The 27,213-nt window shown below is 50.9% G+C and overlaps 2 protein-coding genes across 2 annotated transcripts in view; one reads left to right on the forward strand and one right to left on the reverse strand.

Annotated features, from left to right (window-relative positions):
- The first annotated feature begins 191 nt into the window (after positions 1 to 191).
- Positions 192 to 2,119, forward strand: CTRL (chymotrypsin like). Its single transcript, XM_032195349.1, has 7 exons — positions 192 to 243; positions 428 to 531; positions 648 to 727; positions 957 to 1,038; positions 1,136 to 1,316; positions 1,664 to 1,797; positions 1,958 to 2,119. The coding sequence occupies exons 1-7, from the start codon at positions 192 to 194 to the stop codon at positions 2,117 to 2,119; spliced, it is 795 nt and encodes a 264-aa protein (XP_032051240.1).
- A 2,144-nt stretch (positions 2,120 to 4,263) lies between these two features.
- Positions 4,264 to 27,213, reverse strand: part of PSKH1 (protein serine kinase H1) — a 30,709-nt gene continuing 7,759 nt past the window's right edge. Inside the window, exon 4 of the mRNA XM_032195709.1 lies at positions 4,264 to 9,227. Coding sequence (XP_032051600.1) covers positions 8,910 to 9,227 — 318 coding nt within the window. The 3' untranslated portion in view covers positions 4,264 to 8,909. The remainder of the gene's footprint in view (positions 9,228 to 27,213) is intronic.

Consider the following 27,213-nt stretch of genomic DNA (forward strand, 5'->3'; position numbering starts at 1 on the left):
GCCCTGCTGCCTTTCTGCAGCCGTCGACACCAGGGCCACTTGGGGCACGGCAGGCACAGGCCTGGCACAGCACCGCTGCCCGCAGCTGGGACGAGGCACGACGGGGACCTTGCCCTGCCTGGCCACGAGCCACGCAGCTCCCAGCTGCTATAAAGCCCGTGGGCCCTGAGACACGGCCGCGTCCTCCCAGGATGGCATTTCTCTGGGCAGTTGCCTGCCTGGCCCTGGCCAGCGCCGTCTCAGGTAAGCGCAGCCACGCACCCAGCGGGGTGGCACCATGCCACCCTCTGCTCCCCCGGGCACAGCACCCGAGGTGCCAGCAGGTCCTGGGGGACAGTAGCACAGAGCAGGGGTGCACCCCCTGGGCACAAACCCTGAGCGGGGTGCTGTGCCCGGCCACCTTCGTGCCCCTGAGCCTCCTCCGCAGGCTGCGGGGTGCCCTCGATCAGCCCCTCGGTGCAGTACAACGAGAGGATCATCAACGGGCAGAATGCGGTGCCTGGCTCCTGGCCCTGGCAGGTGTCCCTGCAGGTTCGTCCCCATCCCGTGGGTCAGGACATGGGCAGGCACCCGAGGGGACCCGCACCTCACTGCCTGTCCCCAGCCCCGGGCACAGCCCCAGCTCTGCTCCCCCTTTTCCTCCCCAGACCCGTACGGGATCCCACTTCTGCGGCGGCTCCCTGATCAACAAGTACTGGGTGGTCACGGCTGCCCACTGCGAATTCAAGTGAGGAGCGATGCCCTCCGGCACCACCAGCCCCAGCCCCATGCCAGGGAACAACTGAGGGACGGGCACAGCCTCAGGATGTGTGGGGCAGCCCCAAAGGGACCGAGCAGCCCACGGCTCCCTCCCCAGCTGCCCCCTTGGCACCCCCGCAGTCCCCGGGGCTGCGGAGCCCTGGGGCCAGGTGCTGGCTGCCTTAGGGCTCCCTGACCCCACCACACACCTCTTGCAGCCCCTACTCCCACGTTGTCGTCCTCGGGGAGTATGACCGCAACTCCGGGTCGGAGGCCGTGCAGGTGAAGACCGTGGCGAAGGTGAGTCGGGTGGATGCGGTGCGGAGGGGGCCACGGCTCCGTGCCACGGTGCGGTGGCTCTCGGAGGGCTGGGACGAGATATTCTGGCTCTTGGCAGGCCATCACGCACCCCAACTGGGACTCCTACAACCTCAACAACGACATCACCCTGCTGAAGCTCTCCTCGCCTGCCCAGCTGGGGCCTCGCGTGGCCCCCGTCTGCCTGGCCCCAGCCAACCTGGCCCTGCCCAGCAACCTGCAGTGCGTCACCACGGGCTGGGGACGCACCAACACCAACTGTATGTACCCCACGGCTTCGGGGGGGCTCCTGGCAAGCTGAGCTGCCTCTTGTAGCAGGAGGAAGACGGCATACACAGCCCCCAAAGGGCCCGGTGTGTGCGGGGTACCCACGGGCACGAGCTCGCCTTTGCTCTGGGCTGCTTGCACCTACCTGGAGATGAGTGTGCCGGGGGTACGGCTGCAAGGAGCAGCGACACGCATCGCAGGGCAGCACCAGCACCTTGGGCCTGGCAGAGGGAGCTTCCCTGGGTGTCTGTGCCCTTACACAGCGATGTCTGTGTGCTCCCGGAGCCCAGGGCCGTGTGCCTGCCCAGCACAAGCTAACTCTGCTTTTTTTTCCCCCCAGCCAACGCCTTGGCGGTGCGCCTGCAGCAGGTGACCCTGCCCCTGGTCTCCCAGAGCCAGTGCATGCAGTACTGGGGCAGCAGCATCACCAGCTCCATGCTGTGCGCCGGGGGGGTCGGCGCCTCCTCCTGCCAGGTGAGGAGCTGGATCCGTGAGGATTCGGGGGCTGTGGTGCCTGGGGAGCCTGAGATCGAGCATCCGGGGTGGCTGGGACGGGTTCGGAGCGAGGTCCCGGGACCTTGGCAGCAGCAGCAGGATGGGGGCACAGCGAGGTGGGGGCCTTTTCTCTCCGCAGGGTGACTCCGGGGGCCCGCTCGTGTACCAGAACGGCAACGTCTGGACCCTGATCGGCATCGTCTCCTGGGGGAGCAGCAACTGCAACATCCGCACGCCCGCCGTCTACACCCGCGTCAGCCAGTTCCGAAACTGGATCGATTACATCGTCGCGCAGGGGTAGAGCTGGGGACGAAGGGATCCCCGTGCCAGGCTCCGGCAAGGAGAGCTGGGCAGAGCCTCCCGGCACCTCCAGCCCTGCCAGCGAGGGGCTGAGCACCACGCCAGGCTCCCCGCGCTGCAGAGCAATAAAGTGCCCCCCTTTGCTTACTCCACGTGTGGTCTCCAGCTCCTTTCCTCTCGTGGTGCTGACCAGGAGCACGGGGGCAGAACGTGGCTCCTCTCCCTAAATCCAGAGCTTGGTGCCCGGCTGGGACCTGCCGAGCCTGGAGGCATCCACGGCCCAACCCAGGCATCGGGCACGGGGCTGGCTGGTGTCAGGGCAGGGGGATGCCGCTTTTCCCCAGGTGCTCTCTTCAGCACCCTGTGTCATCTCCGCTTAAATAAAAAAAAGCCACGAGCCAGTCAGGGGCTTAAGGGCTGGCTCCTGGCAGCTCAAACTGGAGCTGGTCATCAGGGCACAGGGGAGAGGAGCAGGATCAGGCCGTCCCAACACAAGCAGTGTTTTTTTTTTCCCTTCACCAGTGATGCAAACGTGATATGAAACCTCCACTGCATGAAGCGCTGCCCCCAAAATGCCCCATGGAACAAGCCCACTGTTGGCTTCAGCCGGCTTATAAAGTACTTCAAAGGCAGCCGGAGGTGCAGAGAGGGACTGTACAGGCAGGAGAAAGTGCTGGCTGTGAGGTTTTTGCTGGGTGCCCAGGTCACCTCCACCCCTGCCCCTGGGCCCTGAAGAACCCCCCCTGCAGCAGGATGCGGCTCAGAAGCAGCACAGGCTTCTCTCTCATTACACCTTTTCCTACAGATCCTTAAAAGAGTGAAAGTGGAGAGGTGAGCAGTCGCTGTGAGCAAGCCAGAGCACTTCTCTGGCCCTGCCTGCCACCTTGCAGCCCCAGAAAAGTGAGCAAAGGACCCAAAAGCACCCAAAAGCACCCATCCAGCAACCAAACCACGACTCCTGTGGTGAGGCTGAGTGCCTGGCTCACCTGGGACACAGCTCCTGGCACCCACACGGAGGATGCCAGGGAAGGTTTTTGGGGCACGCTGGTGCCTTTCTTCCAAGGGGTGAGCAGCTCCCAGCCTTCGGTGCCTTGGCTGGCCACCGTTCCCACCCGGAGCGCAGCGTCCTCTGGCCGCCGGACCGTGCGTGTGCCAGAATTAAGGACAAGGGAGCGATGGGGTACACAGAATACATTTACGTGTTTAACAGAGTACACAAAATAAATAATTCTGTACACTCTACTCATCACGTTACAGACTAATTACAATGGTTCAGACCTCGCTCTCCGCGGCAGTGCTCGGCGCGGGGGCAGGACTCGGAGGCAAGTCGCAGGACTGGAGGCTCCTCCAGGCACACGGCCCCGCCGGGGACGGACAGGACATGACCGCCGTGCTTCCCAGCCATTCCAAGCCAGCACAGGAAATTCGGCAACCCAAAAATAACAGCAAGCAGCGGAAGGCCTCCCCCACCCCCAGGCCAGAGGGCTTCCCGGGAGGTGTCTTTCCGTAGCGAGAGGCAACAGGAAAACTCACAGCATCGGCGTGCGCTCGCGGTAGGTGCTCATTTCTAGTTTGGGCCAGGGTTTGTCCCACATTCAACAGAAACACAGTGCAAGGTCGTCATGACAGCAGCGAGGAGCTCGTCTGTCACACACGAGGGACCTACAGTATTACCGCAGGGGAGGACAGCAGGAGGAGAAAACCACGTCGCCGGGCAGGCAGCAGCCCCCTCCACCGAAGAGGTGCCGAGGGTGGAAGGCTCCGCGCTCCGTGACGCCGCTACCACGGGGCATCCCTGCTGCTTCACATTTTATTTTGTTTTGGCAAATTCAGCACTCAGTAACGCGCACCTGACACGCACACACCTGCCTCTGGAGCACCTGAGAGCTGCATTGCTGATCCAGGCTGGAAGACGAGACCGAGCGGTCACAAAAAGCACCAAAAACCTCCCGAGAGTGGTGCAGGGACCCAGGGCTGGGTATGGGGTGCCCTTTTGGAAGAGCGAGGGATGAGAGCAGGCACTGAGAGCCACTGCAGAGAGCTCCAAGAAGCAGTGGGCAGAGGGAAGGGGGCACCCCAAAGAACGGCACCTCAATGCCCACCGTGAGCCTGCAGCAGGTTGCAGCAAGCAGCCTGGAGAACAACTGCAATAATCTCACCCGAGGTGAAGGGCAGCGCCGACCCTGGGCAACAGGGTCCTCACAGGGAGGGTTCTCCCACCCCCAAGGCACCGTGTGTCTGCTGTCACATCGCTTCAGGGCTCACCGTGGCTACTGCAGAGCCAAATCCAGAGCCACAGCCCCGCAGTGGAGCTGACCACAACTGATGTCCATGAGCTGAGTGTTATCGACCCCTCAGGCAGACGCCGTGGTTCTGCCAGAAAGCAGGACTGAGAAATAGAGCAGGGTGTGAGAAAATGTGAGTTACCAGAGCAGAACATGAACTGAAGGAAGAAAATATCCAAATGCCAACGAAGTGGAGAGTCTGAGGTTTCTCGTTCCCAGAACAAGTGTGTAACGCAGGCCCTGTACTGCAGCCAGCCTCCACACCACTACACGGGCCAGCAGGTCAGAGCCCTACGCCCACCACGAGGCTGTTAGGCTGTCCTTCACACACTTTTGTGCATTTCCAAGAACAGGAACTGGCAGAAGCATCTGGACGCTATTGCAATCCCAATGTTAAATGGCACAGACTGCTGCTGGGCTGAAGGAGTGAGGGTTTCTACTGCCACCAGGCTCGTGTGTGAGTTGTTAGAAGGGTGAGAAGTAAATCACAGCTGGATAAGTAAGTGCTTTTTAGCAAAACAGGAAGAAAAATACATTATGTACTCAAATCTGGATGCAAAGCTTAACAGTCTGTAGACTGCCTAACGTTGTTTCTGGAAGACCTTTTCCCATTTATTTCCAATAGCCCTTCAAAGTATCAAGGAACCATCAGGTTACTGAGGAACCACCAGGCAGCATTCTTTGAAGCTCTGACTATTGCCCCCAGGAGAGCAGGCAAACCCCCAGGACACAGCGATGGGATTCCTTTACACAGCAGTGCTAAGTTCCAAAAGACAAACACACAGAAACCCCTTTGCTCCTTAAAACTGCTTTTTCCCTGAAACAAAATAGGCTGGGATGCAACACCCTGAGCTTCTCATCATATCTCGTGACCCAAGAAAGTCCCAAACCCACTGCTTCTAGCCCCGGCATCAACAGCTACGAGGCTGTGCTGCAGCACGGGCGTGGGAGCAGCACCACGCCGAGAGGGTGGCTCAACACCTCGGGCTGCAGGTGTGATCAGAGCCCCAAAACCCAGCATCTCTCCCCAAAACAGGGATGCAACTGGAAGGGACTGCATCTGGACAAGGACAGGCTGCAGTTTGCCACTAGGTGTCATTCCAGCTTCGTTTCATTCTGCGAGCAGAGTACAGGAAACCTAAGTGCTGTCTGCTGAGATCTGCACCCAGCTAACGGCTCTTCCACTGAAACTCAGCAATAGCCTGGGACACGTATTTGTTACCTGCATTCTCCTGGCTAATTCGAAACACCACGAGCCAAATTAAGAACCACCATTAAGAGCTAAAGAAGGAAACAAAACAAAAAAAAAAAAACCACCAAACATAAGAGCAGAAAAACAAAACACCAGATTTAACTTCTAACATCCACAAGCAAGGCACTTCCAGAAAGCGTAAACTCCTGAGATGTAAGATAAACCAAGAGCTGAGACACCCCTGTGGAATATATATGAAGGCATACGATCAAGAAAATTCACAGTGAAGAGCTTCTCAGAGGACAGGCTGAAGGCACCTGAACCAAGTGCTCAGAATTACAGCACGTAGCCTGTCCTCCCCGCCATCAGACCCAGCTGAAAAATGTGCCACAACTGCAAGGGTAAAAGCACCGAGGAACTGTTCTGGAGCTGGACCTTGCAATGCAGCGTTTGCACCGTCACAGCCTTCCAGACAAAGTGAGAACGCAAAGGTCACTGAGGACACCACGGGATGCTTGGATGGAGCTGCAGCCACCCAGCACTGCGAAGGATCCCCCCTTCTGCCAGGTCACAGCACACACCCACGGCTGACATCACTCCCAACTCTTCCTGGTGAGAGATCAGTTGCTGAACAGAGAAATAAAGCAAAAGCTGCCAGAGACGGGAAGATTCTTGCTCTGCTTTGTGAAGGAGGAGAAGCAAGCTTGGTCAGATCATCCTGACCTCCAAACCCACTCATCTGGGCATTTCGATGGTCTAGTGGTTAAAGGAAAGGGTCTCAGGCTGCAGGTCTTGGCTCAGTCCATCAGTTTGACTTCCTGGCATAGGCACAATACCTACTTTAAGGAGAAACACGCCGAGATGATCTGGGGAGGGCCATGAAAGCACCTAAGAGGACAAAGATCACAGAGATCGTGTGTGATGCTCAAAGCATGCAGAAGACTCTTACAAGTCTTCTTCAAAACCAGAAACCCTCAGGGAGCATCTGGCCATCTCTTAACACACAGGGTATGAACAATTTCCAGTTACTACCTGCCTTAGAGTCCTCGCTGCTTTTGAAGAGCTGCTGGCAGGAACCTGAGGGGCACTGAACTGTTAACGAAGCAGAACGTGGCAAGCTGCCTGTTTTGTCAGAAATCGTGTCTGATTTATAGCTCCTTGTGTTGAAACAGGAAAAAAAACACAACAAAAGGTAGAAGGATCTGAAGAAATCTTTTTTTTTTCCCCGTAGGTCACAGAACTGAAGAACAACACCCAGTAATTCCGCAGTACCAGCTAATGTTGACGGGAGAAAGACTGCATGTGATGTGGGAGGATGGCCACTCAGGAAAGGGCAGCCTGCAAGGGACCCAGAGCTTTCAATAATGTGCAAACCCACGCAAAGGATTTAGGATTCACCCCTGCTGCAAGTGCATGCACGACCCCGCTGTCCTTGGGTTTCCTCCATCACATTTCTCATCACAAGCTTAGGAACAGCAAGCTGTGTTCAAAGTGGTTTCGGCCCCTCCTAGCTTTGGGGTGGAAAGCACACCCCTAAATCGCTTTTTTTCCCCGCTGAAGCCGTGCTGCTTTGCTGCTTGCAGGGTCAGAGCTCCTCACGGATGTGCTGGAACTTTCACAGCCCTGCTGACACTACAACACGGTGGCAAAGACGTCAGTCTGAGAGGAAAAACCACGCTCCAGAGCCTGGACAGACTGGATCAACCTGCTAAGCACCTACTAGATGCACACTAAAACTGCAGGGCTTCATAAGAAAAGCTCCAAAAACCAGCATTTGCCTTCACTCAGACCTGGCCTCTGCTATCGCAAGAGGCCAAACCTACCCCAAACGTGCCTTGCCCTGACTAGGAGGGAAAACATCTCAGCAGGATTGCACGAAGCTCAGCCCTACAGCACCCACCTTCCCCTGAGAGGTCCTTCACAAGGTGCCCCCATCGCCCAGCCAGCAGAGGAAACGCCAAAGGGCAGCTTTTCCCTGGTGGATTTAGGTCACACCTAATGGCTCCACGGCTTCTCTGTGATGTCTCTTGCTGCTGTCACTTTAGGACTGGGCTTTTCCTAGTCAAGCCCCTACCCTGATCCTACAGAGCCGTTTGTGGCCAGCTCGCCAGCTCCCAACACCATTTCGCTGTCCCCGTGAAGTGATGGCAACATCAGGGGACAGGGAACCAAAGCTTTGGTGTGCTGAAGGGACGTGGTTGGTAACAGTGAGAGGGCCAAGTCACGGCAACAAGAAGAAACCTCACAAAGTGGGCACCAGTCCTACTGAAGGCAGGGAAACCCCCACTGCACTTGCTCTTGCGTTTGTCTCTCCAAGGACACCCAAAATATCTGCCCCAGCAGCGCAGAGTCCTTTTGCCTCCCCTACCTACCACCCCGTACAGAGGATTTATACCACCTCAAAAGCCCTGTGCCCCAACAGAACTGCTGGAGGACGATTCGAGGCAGACAGCGAGGAGCCCCCCCAAAAAGCTGCCTGGCCAAGGACATCTCTTTGGACCACCAAGTTCCTGCAGGACGATCCTCCTCTCCCCGCCCTCGCTCAGGAGCACCCACGCAGTCAGGATAACCGGAGCTGGATTGCAGCCCCGAGGTCGCAGCACCCCGGTCTGGTGCTGGTTTGCACAGCAGCTCCGCGTGGTGTGAGCAAACCCTCCACGTCACCACGCCGCCGACAGCCCCTTGGGGAAGCCTCCCAGCTCCACCACCGTCACGGAAAGCCTTCTGGCATCTCCTCAGCGCTGCGTCGGGACGGGGAGCTGGTGGGCAGCACGCTGTGAGTCAGAGCCAGCCCGGTGCTAGCCGCGTGTGACTCATGGCAGCTTGACTGAAAAGGCACCACAGTCTGACTAAACCAGCTCAGAATAAGTGTATATATAACATTTTAAATATATACACGTGTATGTGCACACAGGTGTGCACTTAAAGTGATTTTTTTTTTCTTTCATATGCAAGTGAGAGAAACTGAACCGCTCTGGCATCAATAAATAACTATGAACAACCAAGCTCCTGGGCGACAGAAAGAGCTCTTCTCCTCCTTTGCAGCTCCTCAATTTGTCTGTTCCTCGAGGCTCTGAGCTCCAAGCCCGCAAGAGCTGCTCCGTTTCCTGCATGAGACCCCGTGGCACTGCTCGCCCAGCAGGGCGCGATGGCCACCACAAGGTTCCTTTTCCTCCACGCGGGGGGACACCTGAAGGAGGGGAGGGAGGAACCTGGACGTTCCTCCCCAAGTGCGCGTGCAGCAAAGGGTGCCGCACGCCTACACTGCAGGGAAGACTTCTGGAAAGACTTTCTGGCAGGTCCCAGCCCAGTGCTCAGCCGGTGTATTGCTGCTGGTAGCGCAGGTTGAGCTCTCGCAGCTCCCGTTCCCGAACCCGCCGCGACTTGTTGGACTTGGTGGAGCGGCTGGAGCGCGTGGACTGCGCGGATTTGGTGCTCTGGCAGCGGGACGATGCCCTCTTGAGAAGGTTTTGGGAGATGGAGCGGTGCAGGTTCTTCATGGAGGAGGAGGCTGCCATGCTGACCACCCAGGGGTGCTTCAGGGCCTGGAGGGCGGTCATCCTGTCGCTGGGGTCCACCGTGAGCAGGCGATCGATGAAATCCTTGGCCAGGTTGGACACGCTGGGCCAGGGCTGAAACACAAAAGAGGTAATTAGCACGAAACATCCTGGCACAGCTCTGCTGAGTCATTCATTCATTCCTCCCAGCCCCAAAAGGCGCTTCAGGGCATTCTGCTTCTTCCCCTTGCTCTTTCATCCTCTAATCTTCCAAGTCGCAACCAACAGTATCTAGCCAAGGAGAAGATGACAATTACTTCAAGAGCCTGCGAGGGGAGAGGGAATCCAGCAGCTCAACAGGGATGAAGCTACTTCAGCTCCATGCCCCAGGGCCAAGCACTGAGCCCAGCTAGACGAGCATGTGGACACACACATCCAGGCACTCGGATCAGCATGGGGCATGACCAGCACACCAACCTGCTACCTGCTTGTAAGCAACCAGCCCTTTTTATCCCTTTTATTCCTCTGTTTTCCCGAACCAATTCCCTCCCCAAACCATCTAGATCCCTCCCTTTTCCCAAACATCTCGTAACAGAGCACGCTCAGGTCGCAAGTACCAAGTTCTGAATCCAATGGGTGTAGGTAGATGTAAGGAATCCTTAGGAATGCACAGCAACAAAACAGGAAGGAATTTCTTTTGACAAAATACCGGTTTTAAAGAACCAAAACCAAGCCAGAAAATAATTGATTAAAACCTTAAGCACACAGCTATGCATGCTGGAACGGTTTCGTTTCTCACAGAAGACTGCATCAGCATCAATGTGAGAGAGGAGAATGTTTCCTTGAGGATGAGCTGTGGACAAAGAGGGGAAGAAAACCACAGCAAAACCCACCGAAGCAGCGGGTGGAGGTGGGCAGCCTGGCTAGCATAAAATACAAGCATCCAAAGGACCTAGGCAACAGCAGACTTGTGCAATTGCTTGCTGCTGCGTGGCTCTCACCCTTCCTGCAACCACCGATACGTGCACAGAGACCAGAGTCCGAGCAGCATTAAAACACCATGCAGTTCATGCACCAAAGCTCGGGACACATCACATTAACGTCATCCACAGCCACACACGTGTAACTGAGAACAGCACAGAGGTGAACAAAGCAGGCTGCTATTCCATGTCTTTCGTTCCTCTTTTGGTGAGGAAGAAAAGAACGTGGCTATTTTAAAATTCAGGGTCCACCATCTGCGAAGTCAGATATAATGCCTTTTTCTTCTACAAAAGGTTCACAAAAAGCAGAAAGGTATGTCCTGATTTTTTTGAGGTTTGCAATTTACCAAAAGCAATTTTCTCATTCAAAAAAGCTAGAAGCCAGCGGCAAGAGAGCCAAATCCACGGGAGGCTTTGAGGCCGAAAGGCAGGACTCGGAGCCACAGTGCTGCCGCCTACCTGCAGCCAGCCCTGTCCCATCAGCAAGGACGAGCTCAAACTCTTGCTATGAGCAGGCTGCTCGGACCATCAGGGCACAGAAAGTCTGTTTTACAAGAGCCTGAAGCAGTCTGGCTTACTTACCTTAGCTAAAGTGGTCAAAGGGGATATACGATCACTGTCTCTAACTCTACAAGAGAAGAGGGAGAAAATGATAGGAACTACTTGATAGAAAGGAAATACTGGTGCATGAACAAAAAACTGTAAGTGTTCTTGAGCATACTCAGGATAAAAATTGAAAATACTTCTAATCATTAGAGCCATCGTGTTCTGGAAGGAAGCACAGCACTCTCTCATGGATTAGGCACCACTTTTGTGTTTTCAAGCCACATACAAAATGCACTCCCATCTACGTTTCAAGAAGTAAGTTAACAAAATGCCTTAAAATTCAAGCTTTTCTGTCTGCTGTTTTCAAATATAATTAGTTTGTCATGGCCTGCCACTGAATAACTTTTTTTCTTACCATTTATTGTCAAGATTCATTTCATCAGCTAAGTAAAAGCAGGCACTTGATTAATAGAATGTGGACAATCTTTGATCAGAGACTAAAGGGTTAGATTGTAAAGAGAATATATAAAACAGCAAAAAACCTTTCAAATGGAGAAAACAGCACAACAATAAGAGTTGCAACCGAACATACCAGGCTGCTTTGCAGATCCATGTACGTTTTAAAGAGCACAGCCTTCATTCTGCTGGTAACAATAGAACCAAAAAGCCAAACCTGCCTCTGACGTGCATAAACCACGCAGCAAGCCCATACCTCTCCTGCCAGACTTTTGGATTAGAAGTTTCCTCTGCTAAATAAACAGCCAAGGGAATCAACTCACGGGTTATCTTTCATTGTAAATCTTTACTGGCATAATGAAAGGTGATCCAGGGTTGTGCTGGATGTAAATTGGTGAGTCAGTCAACATACAACATACCACCTGCCCTCCAAACTCCAGATCTCCATTGCAGATCCGAGGAACCTCCCAGTCTGCTTGGGTTCCTTCTTCCATGGACTGGTGGAGTTCCTTGAAACCCAGCAGGAAGAGGTTTTGCCTCCACTTTTCCCAGGTTTGCCTTCAAAAACCATTTTAAGAACCATTTTCTGTATTTTTAAACTCATTTAAGCTATGAGTTATTCCTACAGTTAAAATCAGAGGTTTATCATTATGTGCCTGCAACCCACTGACCTCCCATCACTTCTCGCTTTTCTTCTTCCCAGCAGATGCAGCTCCCACAGCTCTGTTCCCTTCTGGGCTGGTTTTCCAGTCTCCAAACAACGCAGCATGCTAACAAGTGATCTAAGCTTACACGTCTAGACACTTTACCCACTTAAACCTAAAGTGATATTAAATGCTGTTGATGGTTCTACTTTGTTTGCAATGGTGATTTTTATCTCAATTTTTTTCCACTCTTTAGTACCATCTTACATTATTGTTACCAGCAATTGAGATGGCTTAGATATCTTGAAACAGCTTTTTTGTCCCACTCAAATAGAGAAAACAAATTCAGGAGTCGCTGACTCCAGCCTTATTGTTTTTCCTGGGGAATTTCTTCACATCTATCTAAAATCTTTTACTTTTCTGAATATCGTTTATACCATAGAGATACAATAATTTCAGGATCTCCACCTTTTACTTAAGCATATAAAGATTTAAGAGATGCACTCAAGCGAATAAATACTTGAGGACTGACACACAAAGATACTTTTCTCCAAAATATATCTTCAGGACATCCAGGAAAGCGTTATTTCCTGCTCTAGATGTTAGCAACTGCACTGATCTGGAAGCTGCAGCAGCCTGAGAGTTATTTTGCTGCTCAGATGCATTCAGCTGTCAGCAATCCAGTGGCTGCCCAACATGGAGCAGGAGATTCTGGTCAGGGAAACGAGCCTCTAGCCCCCGGGAACAATACTCCAATCATTTCAAGTCACATTAAAAGATGGCAAACTTGGTAATTTAGAATTTGAAGCACTCCATAAAGAGCTTATCAGCCTGACTCAAGACCCAGACACTGTGAATGCAATAACCAGCCTTTGCATTGCACCAGTCCAGTTAAATGAAGCCTAAAGAAGAATAAAGTCCAAGCAGAAGCAAATTGGATTTCTCATTATTCCAATTATTCTAGTTTCACCACAAATGTTGAATATGGAGTACTTGCAATTAGATTTTTCTTCTGGTCAGCAAACACAAATCAGTTTATTGATCTGTTTATGCAACTGGAGGTTTCATTTGCTGCACCGTGCACGTCCTCGCTTTTATTTCACTGAAGCCTTTTGTTTAAAAATAGGTAAGACTACATTCTACTGAAGCACTAAGTAGAATGAATTTAGCAATTTCCAGCCCCAGACCCTGGGGAAAACGTACCCACTTTCCAGAAACCTTGCACCAGCTGGCAAAACAACAGTTTTAACTTAGCAAAACCGCAGGAATCTGGCCGATTAATACTGAAAGGCAGCAGCGGACGTCTGCGTAAAAGCTGAGGAAGGTTGAGAGCTTGGGAAACACAAAGGACATGGGTGCACTTCTTCTGAGGCAGAAGTGAAGTGACAGGGCAGATTCCCACTCTGCTCCTTGCCAGCAGCAGTCTGTGGCAGGTGAGCAGCTCTTCAAGCAACTGCACTGAGGTGCTCCGTCTGGATTACCTGGTGCAGCAGCCATCCCACAGCCGTCACTTCTATTGAGACAAACCCTGGATGCAGACTACACCGTGGTTTAACACCAGAAGCTACTAGCCCTCATGTCAGAGGACCAAGTGTAGTCACCCTTTGCTCCCTTCTGCCTTTTGTGCCAGGTTTTCCTATTCGACAACCAAGCCCGAGAGGTACGAAGCCTCCCAGGAGGACGGGAAGGAAGACACACTGCAAGCATGCTTATGGACACCCCATATCTAAGAGCTAGAGTTATTGGTAAAATTCCCCTCTGCTTGGAGCGCCTGCCCCCTTGCACCCCTCCAGTACTGTGTGCCACAGGATGACATCGGTTCCCTCTAATAAACGCCCAGATTTCAAAGCCTTGTTGGATTTCAAAGCCCTGTTGCACTTTCTCTGCCTGCTGGAGCAGTGAATGAAGCCTGAGATGGCAGCCAGGCAGGCTTCAGACAGACATTTCTTACAGGTGACCTGCTCGAGCCCACCGAAAGTGCTCTCCTTGCTAATGGCAACTCCTCTTTGGCAGCCCGAGAGCTCTCCTCAGCTCCGCGGGTGCAGCACTCGGCACACAAACCCCTAAGCGCGCACTCAAGCTCCTTGACATTTTCCCTAGAGACACAAAAGGAGCAGAGGGATCTTCTGGTTAGTCTTGAGCTGATACAAGAATAGAATAAAAAAAAAAAAAAAAAAAAAAAAAAACAGGCATCCCATTTCCAAGCTTTGCTTTTTGTCTTAGGTATATGCTGCAGGAAGAAATGCACAGCTCCCGTTTCCAAAGCCAGCCGCACGCTGTGTTCAGCACAAGTGACTCTCAGGACAGCATTATGGGGAAGGCAAGGGACACAGAACCACAACAGCCCTGAATCTCTTTGCTAGCTGGTCTTTAACTAAAAGACGAGGCACAAAGCATGTTATCACAGCTCCAGAAGATCACTCCAGTTCACTCAGAATCGCTGCGTGCCCGATGCACAGAAGGGTCTGACCAAGTGCTGCACCAGCCTCAAAGCACCAGGGAGAGAGAAGGCCTCCAGCAGCACACAGATTCCCACCAGGCTCACCTAAAGAAGACAGATGGCTACTTTCAAGTTTTACAAGACAGATTGCCAGGAACGAGGCTGCCCTGATGTGCTGGGCTGGGTACACCCCGTGTGTCAGACAGGCTGCCCTGCTGCTGGGCCCTCATTGCTGATAACCCAACGCTCCATACCCCGATGCTCCATCCCACAGGAGGTGAGCACAAAGCATGTAACAGCGATGCCGAGGCCATCCTGAACCACACAGGGAAGTGTGGGGTGAGAGCTGGACACCATGGGCCCAGTTGGGCCCTAAAGAAGCCAAAGGAAGGGCTGGGGGTCGGGTGCTGAGGCAGCACACGGCCTGCAAGCCACAGCAACTTGTGCGAGGCCTGGTTTGGAAATCCTCTGCACTAAGGGCCCGTGCCAAGGGAAAGCCCTCAGCAAAGCAGCAGAAAGGGAAAAGAAAGCCAACTCAAGTAGAATAATTAATAAGCACATACTGTAAGAATGGTTGACGTGCAGATATAGCCCCCAAATCAGGAGCTGACAGCGTGCTTTACCACCAGATGCTTCTATTTCTCATTCCTGTCTTGTTGATGCACCCTCCGTCGTGCCAGCAGAGATGTTTGTGCAGCCAAAGTGAGACAAATCAGGGAACTTCTACACATTTTTTTGCTGGGTTTCAGCCACCGTTCCTCAATACGACTCAGCAGGTGGCTGCAGAGGCAGCTACATCAGCCCGAGTGAACGGCACAGAGTCCCAAATCAGCAGCACTTCAGACACTCACGAAGTCACTGCCAGTCTCTTACAGCTTTAACGACGCTGATGAAGGCACCACCACAGTCTCACAGCTTTAACAGTAGAAACCCCTGCTGTGGAGAGCTGCAGCTTTTACCCCTCGGGGATGACAGCTGCTGCTCCCCGCCCGCACCAACATTTACTACAAAAATATCCAAACTTGGGTGCTGCGTAAAACAGGGGGCACAGCTCCGATCTGCAGCTTCAGCCCGGCCAGATAACAAACCCGGGGAAAGCAGCCTCATTCACAATGCCTTAAAGAGCTCTCAAGTGTGCTGTGTTTCATTCAATTCATGCTCTGTGCCTGGATGAGGAGGAGGAAAAGCAAGAGATCCTCGCATGAGTGTCACTCAGGCGAGGTGTACGCACGTAGTGCCGGGCCCTCCGTGATTAAATCCCCTCAACACCCCTGCTTGTTATTCACATCCACACAAAAGCTGTTGAAGTGCAGCCCGTGCTGGCACCGCAGAACAAGCACGCTTTGTCCTGGGGTTCCAGCAGCCAGCCCACCTCTTCCTCTTCCACATAAAGGGAGCGCGAACCCAGCGTGCACCATACAGCGCTGCTGGCGCACCTGAAATCAGACACTGACCTGCATTACCAACACGAGTCTTCTCCAGGAGGGGGTGGAAGCCACGGCGGTGCAGGCAGAGCAGTACCCACGCCAGCAGAGCCCAACTCAGGCTGGCTCCAAGCACCGGAGCAGCCCCTGTATTTGGTCTGCCTGCGAGGGAGAGCATGCTGCTTCCGAGAATCCCCCTGCACCAGGAGCAAGCTAACACAAAGATTGCTTTATGCTGGCTTTTTATTTATTTTTAGCTTAAGGGATGTGGCAAATATGCTTCTGATACATTTTTTTTTTTAAATCAGAATTAAGATGTCTCTGGATTTCAGCCATGCATCGTCCCCAGACACACCGGCAGCCCTGCAAGGAGAGGCCATGCGGATGCAACACTTCAGCACGTTGCAGAGACAAGCCCCAGGCAGGCAGAGATGTTGACTCCTGAGGAGTTTGTTCAGGTGGATAGCTGCCTGCAGGCTACGAAAGGCTCATCCTGATGAAGACCCAGTGTGGGTGCTGGGACTTTCCTGTGGATCACACATGGCCACAGCACTGCTGGGAACCCTGCCAGCATCCCTACAGGTGCTCTCAGTCTGTGGTTGCAGTCCCCTTGCCAACATTTGGGCTATTAAAAACCATTAACAGCAAGGTAAAGTCTGAGCACAGATCACCCCAGGTATCAGGCACACAAACACAATGGCTTCGCTCTCAAAAGCGACCCAACCTAACACACATGGTGTGGTGGGCACAGCAGCTGCAAGAGCTGAGGAGCAGGCAGCCACAGGGTGCTGGCAAGGACGCAATGCCACGAACCAGAGGCGGGCAGGTTTTGGAGCATTCGTGTTAACACAGCTGCTTTGTGTGATTTAGGAGGTACCTGCACAACGGTAGGAACTGGAAGCATCAACTCTGAAGGAGCAGGCTGGGGATATCAGCCGTGAGGTGCCCTGTGCTAAACAAAAGGTTTCCTACAAGAAGATGTGATGCGTTAATGTATGGCCAGGACAATATCCCGAGCATTCTGCATTAATTTGTTGATGTGGGGAAGAGGAATAAAGGAAGGATGAAAGAGGAAAAAACAACGACCCTTTAATAATCCACAGCATTATAAGGATGCGCAGCCATCTGGTGCTGTGAACTTCCATAACCCAGCTTTTCACATGGAAACAACCAGCCCATTTCCCCCATACAAGCCCGGAGTGCGCAGCTACAATCATGCAGAATTACAGCGGCTACAAAAACAATAAGCACAAAGCTCTTCCCTGCAGCCAGAGACGGCTCCAACTGTAACGCGGCTGCTTTGCCTAGGAGATCACTGGCGTTCAGATGGGTTGATGCCACGTTTTAGGCAGCATCACTCCAAATCCAGCTCTTAAGGCCACCAAGTCGCAGCTGCACACGGAGGACTCTTTAACCACCACGGTGGCTGAGGAGTTTTGCATGGAGAAAGGTCAGGGTCAACGGAGCTGGACTCGGAAGGTGGAAGGACTGAATCCCCAAGCAATCAATAACCCTGTGTCTGATCACAGGCCAGGAGGAAGCTGAAAACACAGTCCCTCCTGGGTATCTTGCTGTTTGAGACCTTGAGCAAATCAGACGATGATGACATGGGTGCACTACAAACCAGCACGACCTAAGGTCAGGGCAGAGGCAGGCACAAGGGCAGAACTCCAGCAGCGTCCCTCTGGATTAAACTGTAGGATTGGCTCAGGAAAAGCCTCACAAAATCCATTGAGTGTCCAGACCCCTCGAAACAAAGGTTTCTGTGACTCCAGGGCATCTGTGCCCCGTACACATCTCCCTGTCCCATCTGCACCTTCCATAGATGCACCACACAGCCCAGGCTCCATCCCACACATTTAACAGGGTCAAGTGTGCCACAAGCAGTCCAGAAAAAAAAAAAAAAAAAAAAAAAACACGCATGCTAATCAATTGTGGATAAATTTAGACTGAAATTTAACTGCCTTTCCTGCAGCAAGAAGTTTCTGTCCCCTTCTGAGCCTGTCTCAGGAAGGAGCAGATGCATCACTGCTGCCTAATTCCTTGTTCAAGACAGCTTCAGCAATCCTCCTGGTGATTTTTTATTTATTTAAGATGAGATGGCAGTAAAGTGTTTTAAAATGCCTACCATGAACCTTTCTAAATACAGTTTAAGGCTCTTGGTTACCATAATCTGGAAAAGAGATTATTCCTTTTCCTCTCTGAGGCACCCTGTGCATGTTTGCAAACCGCTATCGCATCACCGTCTCTAGGCCAAACAGCCAGCAACCTCCCAATTTTCCAGACACTGTGGTTTTCTGATGCCCAATTGTTTTTGTTCATCTTCTGTAAAGTCCCTCCCCTTGGCCTGAGGCTTTTTGCTTTGAAGTGTGCTGCCCTGAGGTGTCAGAGCTTCAGCCTGGCATGCAGCAGGGCCACACCACACACAGCTTTTCTCTGCAGACACCCCAGGGTCTGTCTTTTCCTACCACTTTGACACTGCTGTCTCACCTTAACAGCTTGCGATCTGTTCTCACATCCTTTTTGGAGAAGTCTACACCTCCAATCTTCTGTCCTCCACTTATTTCAGGGCACTAGCTTGCTCTTATTTTTAAGAAATTCACATCTGCCATTGCCCTCTGGAATTGAGTGCACTCTGCAGCCCCTCCAATGCAATGGCCAGCTGCAAATACAAGGAACACACCCGCTCCTCCCTCAGCTGGGAAGAAGCCCCACACACCATGGGACCTTAGGCAGTATCCTAGAGGACTGTACTCCCTACATACCCCACTTTAAATAGCGGTGGCTCATCAGCATGGATTTTAATGTTCAGGTTTGGGAAATACAGACATTGCTCAGCACTAAGGGCAGTCGAGGACACGATTTGTAGCAGGCAGCAGAGAAGCCCAGCTTTTCCCAGCACCAGAACCCCTTTCTCACAGTAACCCCAATCCATCAGCACAGAAGAGATGGGCGAGGAGGGGGTTCCCAGCTGCCAGAATACAAGAAACACTTCAATCCTGCCTCTGCCTCACCCCAAAACAGGGTTAATTCACCATCTCAGCTCAAGTAATTAGTGCGCTTACTCCTATGGCTTACCCACACGACTGCTCTGGAGCTGCACGTGCCTGGCACACATTCAGCACACATAGAATATTGCTCGTCTTGCTTTGAAAGCCTATCAAGGGCTACAATGCATTTCCAAACAGTGTTTTTTGTTTTTGTTTTACAGAGTATTGAACAATTTCACCAAACAACTAAAAAAAATCCGAATGCCAGATCCATCCTTGCCAAGTCCCTGTGCCGAACGATGGAGGTATGGAAACTTCTACCACTTTTGGACGATGAATGTTCCATGAAGTTTTACGTTCTCATCCAAGAGCCAAGCTCGTTTCTTAGCTTTTCAAAAGCAGCCTCTCAAGCAAAAAGACCAGCACTGAGTTGTTCAGCATTGGACGGGTTGCCCAGGGAAGTGGTTGAGTCACCACCCCTGAAGGTCTTTAAAAGACATTTAGATGTAGAGCTCAGTGATGTGGTTTAGTGGAGGACTGGTTAGCGTTAGGTCAGAGGTTGGACTGGGTGATCTTGGAGGTCTCTTCCAACCAAGACAATTCTATGAAGAACTCCAAGAGTTCATAAAGTTAAAAGCAAATGAAAAAGATGGAGAAAAAACAGAAAGAACAGAAAGTGGTAAAACTAATTCCAGACCTTTCTATCATCATGATTTAACAGTGTATGAATGCTTCTGAGTCTTCAGTGAGAAGCCTTCCGTGTGTCCGAGCTACATGTCACTGACTCCAAGTGATCAGACTACAAGAATCCCTACAAAATTATCCTTCAGACAGAGCGGGATCACTGGTGGGAAGCACGCAAAGCCCTGCCTTCTCAGACAGCTCAGTTCCACCTTTCCTTGCCCAGGAAATCGAACTCTTCAGTTAATTACTGCGAGCTCCTGCAATGCTGGGTGCGTTCCGTGCTGATGGCAGCTGACGAGCTGCGGACACGCGGCCAGGATCCGCCGGCACCGCGGGGACAGCGGGCGTCTCCGAGCGCCCTACCTCTGAGGCTGGTCTGCGAGGCTCCCATCTCACCAATCAACACTAATCTGGTGCATTAGTAAAAGCTCAGTGTTCAGGAAAATCCATAAAAGCATCCACTTAAGTAACAAATGAACTGGAAAACATGCCCGGCATTTCCATCTCTGCACTCCCAGGGCAGCAGGAGGGCAAATCAGCGGGCTGGTGAGAGTGGAGAAGAGACTGGAGCAAGCCTTGAAGCTCATGCTCCAAACCACCCAAGTTGTTTTTGTTTTTTTCCCCAGACATGCTGCTGTTGGCCTGAGCCACTCTCTCCAGCTCAAAACAACTCAGTTCCCTGGTGTCTACCAGCCTGAAAGCTTCGGTTGCAATCTTGTCAGATTACGGGATTTCAGGAATTACATACAGAGGATGCCAAGAAAAAACAAGAAACTCCAACTTGGTACCAACACGCGCTCCCCGAAACAGTTTTAGCAGCTGAAGAAGATCTCTGCAGATCTCTTTGACCTGCCTGAAGTCAAAGTCTTGACTTCCTACCCATGCCACCCAAGCCTTCCTTTGTCTCACCCTGAGTAGAGCGCGTGGCTCCTGCTGCAGAAGTCCCACCTGGTCACAGCAAGTTTGAGACATCATTCGGCATCAGATTACTCCAAATATATCAGGAGCAACTGGTCTCTCTAAAGTATGGTCAGCTGCAGGCCACAAAGTGATTTGCAACAAGTTGTGTGCTGACAGCCCTTCTTTGCAGCCCCGTTTTGATTAAAATTAGCTTTTAAACTGCAGGAACAGGGACAGCAGCTGGATCGTCTACCAAACCCCAGCCCTTTGAAGCCTCAGACTGCGGGGTTCAGTGAGGAGATGCTGTAGCTTTTCCCCTCCAGAGTGCAAACCATTAATAGCAACCACCTGGAAAACCTTTACAAGCATTTTACAGACACAGTCAGGGCTCCCTCTGCCTCTGGGGGCACACTGCTCTACAAGCTCTTCTGGATCTTCTGGAGCCCACAGCACCCCCAGGTCTTCGGCAGACCAGGGCTGGCAAGCCCAGCTGCAGCAGCTCAAGAAATTATCTCTATCCCCTTGCCCTACAGCTTGCTAGAAGCTCTTGGGTGTGCCACAGCAGTGGCAGACCAAGTGCTGGCACCCTGCTCGAGGGCTGGCACCTAGCTCGAGCCCTACACAGGCTGACCTCCGCACCGCTTCTCCCAGCACAGGGAGAAGCCCGCAGAGCTGCAGGAAGCAGTTGCTCTCCCTCCTACCATTTCATAGGAAACAACTTCTCGACCCCACTGGAGGAGGCAGCAGCAGGCAGCCCGGTGCAGTCAGTCCCCACGGGGTAAGGAGCTTCTCACCGATGCAGCTCTTTCCCCTGCAGGATTAACAGCGGCTCTCACTCGCTGAATTTTGGTCCTGAGCAAACAGGCACGCAGCAGCACGTCTTGTCACTTAAGATGCATCTCTACGAAGGTTTTGGAGAAATGACACATCTGAGCCACAGTAAGAAAGCAAAGGAATGAAATCAAAGGAAAAAAGACCCAGTGACAAAAGGAACTGCCCAGTCCATTCTCAGGGTCCTGTAAAGGAGTCACACGAGACCACTGGCGGCACTTGACAGTTTAAATCCTTTCTGTTAATAGTTTGTATTCCACAGAGGCAGCTTAATATTCTTTTTCTACCCTACCAATGTCCCTTTATCCCTACATCCCTAATTCCCCAGAAATACTATACCGCCATTAACAGGATTTTACAGTGCCCAGAAATGCAGAAATAAAACCACACTGAACTGCTGCAACTAACGGCAAGCCCGGCCAACTCACCTGCCTCCGATGCAGAAAATTCACCAGCCTGATGCCACACACAGCTATGAAACATGAAATCTTAACGGGGTGTCACAGACCAGCCGTATGGAAATGCAGGATGGAGCACTCCCCTCCTTGCTTCCCCTGCCTTTTTGGAGTTCTTTTTAGGGAGAAGAGTTGCAACATATGCTGAAGTACATAGTAAAAAGGCAATAAGAATTATTTTTTTTATGAAGTTCCCTGTGACACACCAATTCCATCAGAGGAGACAAACTTCAAAACCTCAACAAGCAGCCAACAAGAAGGGAAATTGATTTATTTATTTTTTTAATGCATACATTGGTTGTAAGCCTGCACAATGCCCTTTTAGTGGAGGTGTTTCTTTACCTGCAAATAAAGTGTTTTCCAATACAGCGTGCTAAAGTTGTGCAGGAATATGGTCACTGACGTATGCTGGGCAGGAGGCTGAAGGATTTTCCAGGTTTTAATTGAGCTGGTAACATTTTGGAGAGCCTAAGATATCTGCTCCTGCAGTTGAAGAGATCTGGACAAACACTTCAGATATGTATGGAGCAACACAAATGCACCTGTACTCCCACCCACCCAGCAGGTGCATTAGAAGAAAAGAAAGAGCAGAAGCTACGAGAAGTACATTTGTGTGGCTGGCCTTGGTGTTTTGTGCCAGGCTAGGAGAGGCACACTTTCATCCTGTTCAAGTGTTTCAGCTCTTCAAAGCAGAGCATAGTGCCCTTTTCAACAGAGCCATCCGACTGCATCTCGCCACCACTCCTGTCGCTCTACTTAAAAATCACCACGGTCTCACAGCTATATGAAATGCAAAAGCACATTCCTCTGTAAATTGATATTTTCTTCTTTTTTCCAAGCAAAAGACTTATAAAAGAGACTTATAAAAAACAAATCTTCCTTACAAGGGAAAAAATCCATAGTTTTTAGAAAAATGCATGCATTTCTGCAGGACTATTGTCGAGCACTTTCACTGTCTGACGAGGCTCCTGGGAGATGAGATACTGCAGCTGATACAAGAAAAAAGCTTTTTAACCCCTGAGGAAGCTAAAACATGGCCCGAGAGACTCGTATGATCATGTAAATGAGTACTACAAGAGTGCCCTGTGCCTGTTTTCCTTGTTATGCTACATTTCAACAGCTTGGGAACAACTCTCCATTTCCAGGGAGAAGAGTGAAAAACTGGCCACCCTGCTGGTTTAAAAATATCCCCTCTTCTGGCAGGAATAGCAGAGGACAGCAGACGACAACTGTGCCTTGCATGAGCTTCTCGTGGGTTTAAAGACTGCTGGCATAGCAGGGGAGGGCGATGCCTCAGTCGCTGCCACCAGCTGGGGTCCCCATGAGCCACCCCACTGCACCCCAAATGTCCCAGGCACTGAGCCAAGGGAGAACACACAGAGGGGTGAATTGGCTTTGCAAAGAGCTCCTTGTAGAGGGAAGGGCAGCACAGGATAACGTGCAAAGGTAAGTCTTCAATAAATGGGAGGCTGACTGGGTTTCCTGGCCTCTTGGAGAGGCATGACAGAGTGCCAGTGGGAACAACAGAGGGCAGTGGTGCTTCTCCGTTCCTGGAAATTTAAGGTTTACCTTGAATGTTTTCCGGCATACCTGTCCAAACTCGGTGAAGCCAGGCTGTCCTACTGCTCCTCTTGGGCAGGAGATAGACAAGGAAGATTCTCAGCAGGGGGAGCTCTCCCCCATTAGGCAGCTGGTACCCTGTAACCCATTTACGTAGCATTGAATGCGTTACACTAAGCTTTAAAATGGGAATCAAAGCTGCAGTTATGATTCACAGGAAAAGAACTTGGAGAAACTTGTGGGGCAAACAAAGCATAAAATAGAAAATAAAGCTGATGTTGTGAAACTTTTTTTTTTAACCTTACTATTTCTAAAGCAGTTTTACATTTTATTATCAAAAAGGCTAAATTCCTTTTTAATTGCACAGGTGCATGTAAGTAGCTCAGATCTAAGTGACCAGAAGTGCAAAAATGCACGTGCAGTTGCAGGCCTGGTAGCCAGACAGTCAGAGGTCACACGTTCTGCAGCATTAATGCAACATTTACCATTCTTTAAATAGCCACACCCCGGATTTAAGGATGTTTATCCTGTCCTGGCTGAACTCTCGCACAAGGCAACAAAGATTGTGGAGAGATGTTTTCCATGATATACAACTATAATTTTATCTTCTCCCACAGGAAATTAGTTTCTGCATTAAAATACAAGTATGCAAAATAAAGGGTTGTGTTTTTTTTTGTTGTTTGTTTGTTTTTTGTTTTGTTTTGTTTTGTTATGGATCTCTGCCACTGAGGCTTTCTGCCAGTTTGTCACTTGTTAGAAAAATCCAGCCGTCGTCCTCATAAAACAAATACTGGTCTGTTCCTCTGGAGAGGGACAGGTGATAACTGCAACCAGCTCTAGACTGTGCCAGAAAAAGCCTGCGTTCAAGCTCTACCCCCATGCTCTCAGAAAGCTCAATAAATGCAGGACATGAATCTTAAAAGTTGACAAGACTGTTAGCTGACTCCTCCATCATGTGCCTCTAGGGATTTGGGGGGTTTACAAGCCCTCCACCATCTTTTAACCAGCCTCCAGAGCGCAGTCAGTTACAAGAATACTTTGGAAGTACTCCACAGATTTCCCAACACACTTGGTGTTGCATCGAAGTCATCAGCTGCGTTGAAATGGCTTTTTGTTCTTACCTTGCTATCTGTCAGGTAGATGCTATCAGCACAGGCTCTGTTTGCTAATGCACTGCCAGCGCTCTTCACGCTCGCTGTTTCTGATGTCAGCTGCAGACACGGGAAACTATTCTGCGAGAGAGCACTTCTTGCCTTCACTTAGGTGAACCGAGTTAGTTATTACAGGGACACCACACTCTTCCACTCATCTTTTGCTAAGGTAACGTGGGTATTGTGCAATACACTGCATTCTTCCATCCATAGCAACACCTGCAGAGTTTACTCGGTGCCTGCATTTAACTGGGCACTTTTGACTCCATCAAGGGCAGACGATCATTAAGATGCTGAATGCTCTTGAACAGAAAAATGAAATGCTACACACATAAAAATTCTGCACATTAAAGCTAGCATTTGGTTCTGCTCCTCAGATATTTGTGCTGCATATCTTGGTACTATTAAAATTTTTTGTATGTGCCTCTGTTGCTTTTGTGCAGGATTTGGAGGAGCTGCTGATACACAGGAGGGCAGAATGACCTCAGATGGCTGGAAAAGCAGGCTGGGATCTGGCTGCATCTGCCAGAACCGTCGGGGCAGTTCCAGAGGATGACAGCACACCAGGGATCTCGGATGCTCAGTGAAAGGGCAAGCAGTGACTGCCAAGCTGCAAGCAGGTAAATTCTGACTGGCTGCAAGGAAAAGCACGTTTCACACAAAACTGGGGCAGGAAAGTTTTGCAGTGACATCACTGTAACAGAAATCCTGCAAGTATGCAATGATTTTATGTGCATTTTAGTTACTTTACTTGCCTGTGTTACAAATACCTGAAACTCATGTATATGAACAAGACTGCACCCTCATTTATTTTCCTAGGAAGCTGCCAGGCACTTCAGGGACAGACCAACAGACCACAGCCTGCCCTTTCAGCATGATGGTCCTCGCTACCAAACAAGCAGCCACAGACCGGGTGAAACTAGGGTGCAAAGGAGCCTAGCTGGAAAGTAAAGATAACCCAGATAAAGAGAAGAAAAAAAAGTGGAAAAAAGTGTGTGGATACAGACAAGGAAAAGACTTAAAAATGTGAATGGAGTTTTAAACGTGTGAGAATAGAGCAAGAACAGGCCTGGCAACTCAGAAGAAAGGGATGCTGCAAAAGGTTCAGACTCAAAACAAGAACCTGGCCAGAGGGTCTGCTGGGTAGGTAGACAGAAAAGGCTGGTTTCCAACATGGAAGAATGAGCAAGCCTTAAATACTCAGACCTACAAGAACAACCAGCTTGAAGGCAACAGCAAGCAGTACAACAGAATCACCCAAATGAGGCGGGTACTGGTGGGTACTGTCTCCTGATGACAAATATGCTTTCATGGTTCAATCCAGAATCAATACACATCACCTCCACGAACCCACGTCACCACTACCAAGTTACGAATCTCCTGTGGAACAGAGATCTTCCCAGATTTTGCGTACTGCAACATAGCAGGAAGATGAGCACCACATTTTTCTGTAAGAGTCTGAGCTTTCTCCTCTCCAAATCATTTGTAGCCTCAGATTATTGTAACTTCCAGGTCCAGCAGCTCTCCAAGACTGCCCACCAACACACAGACCAGGCAGAGCAAGCTGGAAGCTGGGGAAGCATTTCTTACCTGCAGAGCACAGCGATTTAAACCCATGCCATCACTATGACTCACAAGCCATCAGCAGCAGATGGAGGGGGAAGACGTCAGCAGGCTGCTTTCAAGACTCTCAAAAAAGAGGTATCAATGTGAACGGGTGGCTTCCATTCATCAGGAGAGCTTAACACAGTCCAGGAGTTGAGAATTTGATCCTATGTAGCTTTAATTATTCTGAATCAAGAAAGATTCAGAAGAATCTTTCTTGAATCAAGAAAAATCAAGAATAATTTCACTGGCACGCAAAATGTTGTTAAAACACGAACCAACTCAAGACACCAAGAACTCAATCCCAGCTCCAACAACCAGGCAGACCCTGAACAAGCACCTGAGGGCGTCCAGCTGCCCCTCGGTGCTTACAGAGGGCTCAGACATACACAGGAGCCTCAAGGATGGTAAAGGAGGAGCTCACCTGCTGTCTGAGCCATTCACAGCTCCAGGGCACTAATTTGAAGGCATCACTTATTTGAATACTGATGTCCAAAGAGTCTCTCCAATGCAGAGGGGGAGGCGTTTGTCACGAACAGCGGTGACAGCAGAGAAAAAACAGCACGCTTTATCAAACAGATCGCCACCAAAGGACACTAGGGACAGTCAGAGGAAGGATGTGCCCTAAGAAACCAACTGTAACTTGGGTATTTTGACCACATGAAGTCATGGCTACACCACCTCAGCCTTAATGACAAGTGCAGGCTACGCTACAGCCCCTCCTCTTGTTAAAAACCATTTTGCTGGTAAAAAATCATCCTCAGTTCTGTGGTCCTTTTACCTAAAATACCATCAGCATGATGTAACTGCTGACGTACGACGATGATCAACAAAAACTGCTCAGCCTTGACTGCAGAAAGTAAAGGCAACTCTCCAAAGAGTTCACTTTTCCAAAAAACAGCCCCAAAGAGGACAGGCACCACACACTCATGGGAGCAGAAAGAGCTGCTTAAACACGGGGCTTCGGCAGCTGTCCCTAAAATTCCTAGAGCCCTTTCACACCCAGCACTGGAAGCAGCAGGGATAGTTTTGGAAGACTGCATCTTAGAGCTGACCCAGCCTGCTGAGGGCACAGGGAAAATAAACAAAAACCTAAACAGCAAAAATATGCAGCGAGGGAAGCTGTCAAAGAAAGGAGAAATCACAGCGAGGGCAGCAGGGGGCAAGCCAGGCAGGCAGAACAAGATGGGTTTTGTGTTCCTACTTCAGATCCGAATGAGTCACCAAACAGAGAGGGGCAAGAGTCACAAGCAGCACACAATTCACACCACATTTTCCTTTATAGATGCATAATGTCAATACAGACTCATTTCTCCCAAGGAAAAAAAATAAAAAAATAAAAACAGTTCTGCAGGAGAAAGGGAAGTTGAACCAACTCTGTCATCCGCAAAACGCTTTTCATCACCAATCAGCCTGTATACACTGCCTGCTTTTTCACCCACGTAAGAGGAACTA

Source organism: Aythya fuligula, chromosome 12, assembly GCF_009819795.1.
Source record: "Aythya fuligula isolate bAytFul2 chromosome 12, bAytFul2.pri, whole genome shotgun sequence".
In the NCBI taxonomy this organism is placed as follows: Eukaryota; Metazoa; Chordata; class Aves; order Anseriformes; family Anatidae; genus Aythya; species Aythya fuligula.

Coding starts and splice junctions, on each gene's coding strand:
- CTRL (XM_032195349.1), top strand. CDS start 192: ATGGCATTTCTCTGGGCAGTTGCCTGCCTGGCCCTGGCCAGCGCCGTC. Junction 532..647: donor CCTGGCAGGTGTCCCTGCAG/GTTCGTCCCCAT, acceptor TTTCCTCCCCAG/ACCCGTACGGGATCCCACTT. Junction 1,798..1,957: donor TCGGCGCCTCCTCCTGCCAG/GTGAGGAGCTGG, acceptor TTCTCTCCGCAG/GGTGACTCCGGGGGCCCGCT.